General features: G+C 35.5%; 1 protein-coding gene across 1 annotated transcript; it reads right to left on the bottom strand.

Annotated features, from left to right (window-relative positions):
- Positions 1-421: 421 nt before the first annotated feature.
- LOC121246395 (probable glucan endo-1,3-beta-glucosidase A6) lies at positions 422-3,691 on the bottom strand. The gene is made up of 4 exons (XM_041144541.1): positions 3,520-3,691; positions 3,295-3,383; positions 1,890-3,194; positions 422-696 (listed from the first exon to the last, which is right to left on the bottom strand). Exons 2-4 carry the CDS (start codon positions 3,362-3,364, stop codon positions 659-661), a joined length of 1,413 nt encoding a protein of 470 aa, XP_041000475.1. The 5' UTR covers positions 3,365-3,383; positions 3,520-3,691; the 3' UTR covers positions 422-658.
- Positions 3,692-4,385: the final 694 nt, after the last annotated feature.

Below are 4,385 nucleotides of genomic sequence, written 5' to 3' on the forward strand. Positions count from 1 at the left end.
TCCTGTAGTTAATCAGTTTATTAATCGTGTCTTATCAGGTCAAACATTTTGACCTAAACTTATTTATATAAAACTCAAATTGACTTATTTCATATCATGTTTGCATTGCATTCATGAGTCATATCATATATTGTCACTTCTAGATCACAATCTAACCTGGCCTCCTATCATGCCAAATTCTTTAACACGTATTTTTATGCTTCGCATCACTCTTTTAATTTTATATATATACATATATATATATATATATATAAAATTTTATGATTCTAATATTTTCTATAATTTAAAGAGAGGTCTAGCATGTGAACTTCTCTGTGTTTAGCAACATTTAATGCAGTGAGGTCCATATTCAAGACCTATGTATCCTCGAATTGTATAAAACATTGGAGTAAACAATAGCATGAAATCCTAATCGAATTGGAAAGGAGAGAAATTAGCAATACATCCACTCAATTAGCCCAAGTAACATGTGCAAACTAAAAGAAGACAGGAAATGAAGCACACTTTCTATAAACCTCTGGAAAAAACATCTTACAAGTTGAGTAAATAAAAGAGTAAAATAACGTTCGACGTTCTATTTGCCCCGCATGCATTAGCATGAGGCAAGTTGTTATATGCTTTGTACGTAGTAGCTAGCTAGGAACTCGATTGGTTGTCTTCAAAGATTCACACTTGGGACCTTGCACGATCCACGGCCTGCTCGATTAATTGAGACAATAAAAAAAAACAGAGAAATAAAGAAGTGAAATTACTTCAATTTTCAGAATTAAATGAAAAACAATAGACAGAGATGCATATTTTAGATGATTTTTGGTATCTCCTACCACCTATTTATTATTTATTTTTAATTTTTTTTACTTAATGGTTAAAGAAGTTTCTATTAATGAAGTTGTATATATATTTTTAATTTTTTTATTGAACGATTAAGGAAGTGACTAATAGTTAAGTTATATATATATATTTTTTTTTATTTTTTCTTAATGATTAAGGATGTTAAGAAAATATTTAAAAAATAAAAATTTCAAATATATTATAGAGTAGTAAAAGGGTAGTAGAAGGTAGAAAGTCTATCATTATTATTGTTTAAAACATATATATATCAAGGTGGTCGGCATTTTGTAAGATAGGGAAGGAAGCCGCTTGCTTTTGCCTTCAAAACATGTATCTTCTCATTAATTACTCTTGATATGAAAGTCTGAAACCATTATTAATGAAATTATAATGATACCTAGCTAAAAAGATAATGAAAAGTCTTCTGAATACTCTCATGTCAATCTCTAACTCGGATATCAATTTATTACAACTTTAACTTTTCCTCTTACTCTTACTCTTTCTTTTTCTTTTCTTCTCTCTCTTTTTTTGATACACTTTTGGTGTTTCTTGAAAGAAAAATTGTCTGTAATCAGATTATAATTAGTTTAGTCATATCCAGTATTTGATGGTTTATCCTAAAATCTAAGCTTCACTACAATCATAATTAACTTTGTTCCATTTGGTACATATGTACACACACGAAGAATGCAATATCTATACACAAAATCTTGCTGACATGGCAGGCCGCAGCCACACCACACTTATTACCGTTAGAGAAATAATTTGTATAAATACTAAATACATAAATTTCATATAAATTTTTATAAAAAGGCGGATTCTATTTTAGAAAAATATAAAAAAAAAAAAAAAAAAAAACATTATTGTTAATATTATATTTAATATTTGTCTGTCTGAGACTTGTAACTAATATTACTCTTAATGTTATATCCTTTCCCATTTGACAAATTTAAAACCATGAAAATGCTATTCTTAAATCATGTATAAATATTTTTGTAAAATTTGATGTGTAGATATAATATTTATATATATATTATATAGATTGATAAAAATCTTACTGGGATCCCGAGTCGTTTGCACCGCGAGTCCGTTAAAGTAACAAGTCGCACCCTGACTCCGAAATCTCGCCCAGTACGAGCTAAATGCATAGCTCGCATGCCGAATCACCGACACCGGTTCGTAACACTCGCTCCCTGGCGCAAGCGCGTCGCACGTCCCGTTACCTTCTCCGCATGCATATGCCAATGCCGGCCTTAGCTTCATCAAATCCGCCCCTCTCGCCACCACGCACCAAACCTGGCCCCTATAGGGCATGTTATTCCTCGCCCGGGGCAGCGGCGCATAATCCGATAGATTCTGCGTCCCGGTCAGGTCGATGTCGTAAACCGGAGTCCCGTCCGGCCGCAACAAGCCCCAGTTCCGCTCCGTCCCCGGACCACTCTTTCGATTCTCATTGTACAACGAAAATATGAATGTAGGTATGACAACGCCGGGCCTAGCTGGGGTCCCGACGGCTGGTTTTGCTGTTATCTTTTGAATGAGGTTCCGGTTGTAGGTGGCTGCATTGCGTATATTTGCTCCGGGTTCTTCTACGTCACCAGCGGCTGGCCAGCCCGTTTCCGATATCGAAATCCGAATGCCCGGAAATCCTAGCTTTGTCATGGCGAAGATCACCGAATCAAGCATTTGGTCCAGAAGATTTGTGTAGATCAAGCCATTTCTAGGGTCCATGTACCGGACATTTCCTTTGAGCAATGCGTAATCAAGGCTAATGTGGGAAGGATTTCCCGACCACGGGAAATAAGGGTAAACATCGATGAAGAAGAACGATTTGGTGTCGTGTAAGAACTGCAGCAGTGGCACCATCACGGTGTCCACTAGATCATGTCTGAACATCCCGCTCGATGGAGGGAAACTTGATCGCATTATGTCCATGGCCAACGGGGTGCCAACTTTGATGTTGTTGATGTGTTGAGCTTTGAGAGCGTTCTTGATTCTGTGCATGGCCGGGACAAGATCGTACCACATTTGCCGATCTTGGTCTGAATAGTAGCTTAAGACCTCGTTGCCAACAAGCAGAACACGGATCATGGTGTCGGGATAAAAAGGAAGGACATTGTTTATGACCCATTCATCGGCTGTGGTTTGGTTGGAAGCAATGCTTGCTATTTCGTTGTTTGGGACCATGATGTAAACTTGGAGCTTAGTTCCCGACAGAAGTTGCAAGATTTCGGGGTCGGCATCGTAGAGTTTCACGCGGCCGGCTTTCATAGCTTGAATGTGCACCACGGATCGATTTGGAGAAGGCAGATTGTCTCCTAAAGTGCCGTAGTTTATGCCTATCTTACTCGAAATTTCTGCACCTGTGATATATGTAAAAGAAAGTACAATCATTTGAACAAACTTACTCGGCAAATAATTAAGGACGTACGTTAATCAATCAATTCCTTTGAAGAAACTTACCTGAGAGACGGAGAAGAGAGAAGATCAGAAAGACAGCAATAACACCCATATCTCCCATTGCTCCGCTCATGGATTAGTGATTACGTACTCTGAATGGTATGAAATGGTTATGTGCAGTAGCACATGCAGTTTGCTTGTTTTTAAAGAAGAGAGGAAGAAGAATAAATGCAGAAAGTGTGCAGATATTGTAAAAAAGTGAAATGAGTAGATATTCCTCATGTCTACCTTTGTCCTTTGTATAGTTCAGTGATCTTTGTGTGTTAAAATTTGCAGATAAGATTCGAATATATCTATCATGCTGTGAACAACAACGTCAGAACGAAGGAAAGCATAAGATCATCAGTCAGATAAAATGATGATCAAGTGATTATATATGCTAAAAAATAAAGAAAAAGGGAAAGAGTAAGCAAGCAATGAATAGATTAAAGAGAGCAATCGAGGGGCCTTCTCGGATTCCAATTGTTTCTAATCCTTTGTTTGCCAAGTACAAAGGGAGGTAGTTTGGAGGTGAGGAAATAGACGTTGGGGCATCTCAAAAGCTATGAATTCATGATGTGTACTAAAAGAGAAAGATTAGACTTTAATTTGATTTTAGTCCACTTATAAAAATAGTGTCACATACTTTGGTTCCTCAAATTCTTTTTGGGATGCTCGGCAGTAGGCTAGCTTTTCTTTTGGGGATAAAAATTTAATTAGCATTGGCACCAATTTAATCTAGGATGGTGCTACATCCACCACTCCAAGCTCCTGCACCGGGAGCTACCGTTAGATATAATTGTTTTTTTTTTTTTTTTTTTTTTTTTTTTGTTATCTTTTTTTACATGTATTTTTTTTATACTTTTAAATATTTTTTTTAAAAAAATACAATATTGTTAAAAAATAATTTTTTAATCATTAAGTAAAAGGAAATAAAAAATTTGAACAGTAACACCGAGCTCATGTAAGAATCAGTGGTGAGAGTATCATTTTTCTTGTTTCCACTAGTTATTTTGATGTGTTCTTTTTTGCTTTTTTTTAACATGTATTTTTTTAATACTTTTAAATATTTTTTTTTTTTAAAAAATCACATCATTAAAAAATATTTTCTTAAT

Source organism: Juglans microcarpa x Juglans regia, chromosome 1D (genome assembly GCF_004785595.1).
Source record: "Juglans microcarpa x Juglans regia isolate MS1-56 chromosome 1D, Jm3101_v1.0, whole genome shotgun sequence".
NCBI classification, from domain to species: Eukaryota; Viridiplantae; Streptophyta; class Magnoliopsida; order Fagales; family Juglandaceae; genus Juglans; species Juglans microcarpa x Juglans regia.

Bases quoted from the DNA above. Each gene is read 5' to 3' on its own strand.
- LOC121246395 (XM_041144541.1), bottom strand. From the start codon at position 3,364: ATGAGCGGAGCAATGGGAGATATGGGTGTTATTGCTGTCTTTCTGATC. The intron at 3,195-3,294 runs GTAAGTTTCTTC...CATATATCACAG, and splicing joins CTCTCTTCTCCGTCTCTCAG to GTGCAGAAATTTCGAGTAAG. The intron at 697-1,889 runs GTAAGATTTTTA...TTAATCGAGCAG, and splicing joins GCAAACGACTCGGGATCCCA to GCCGTGGATCGTGCAAGGTC.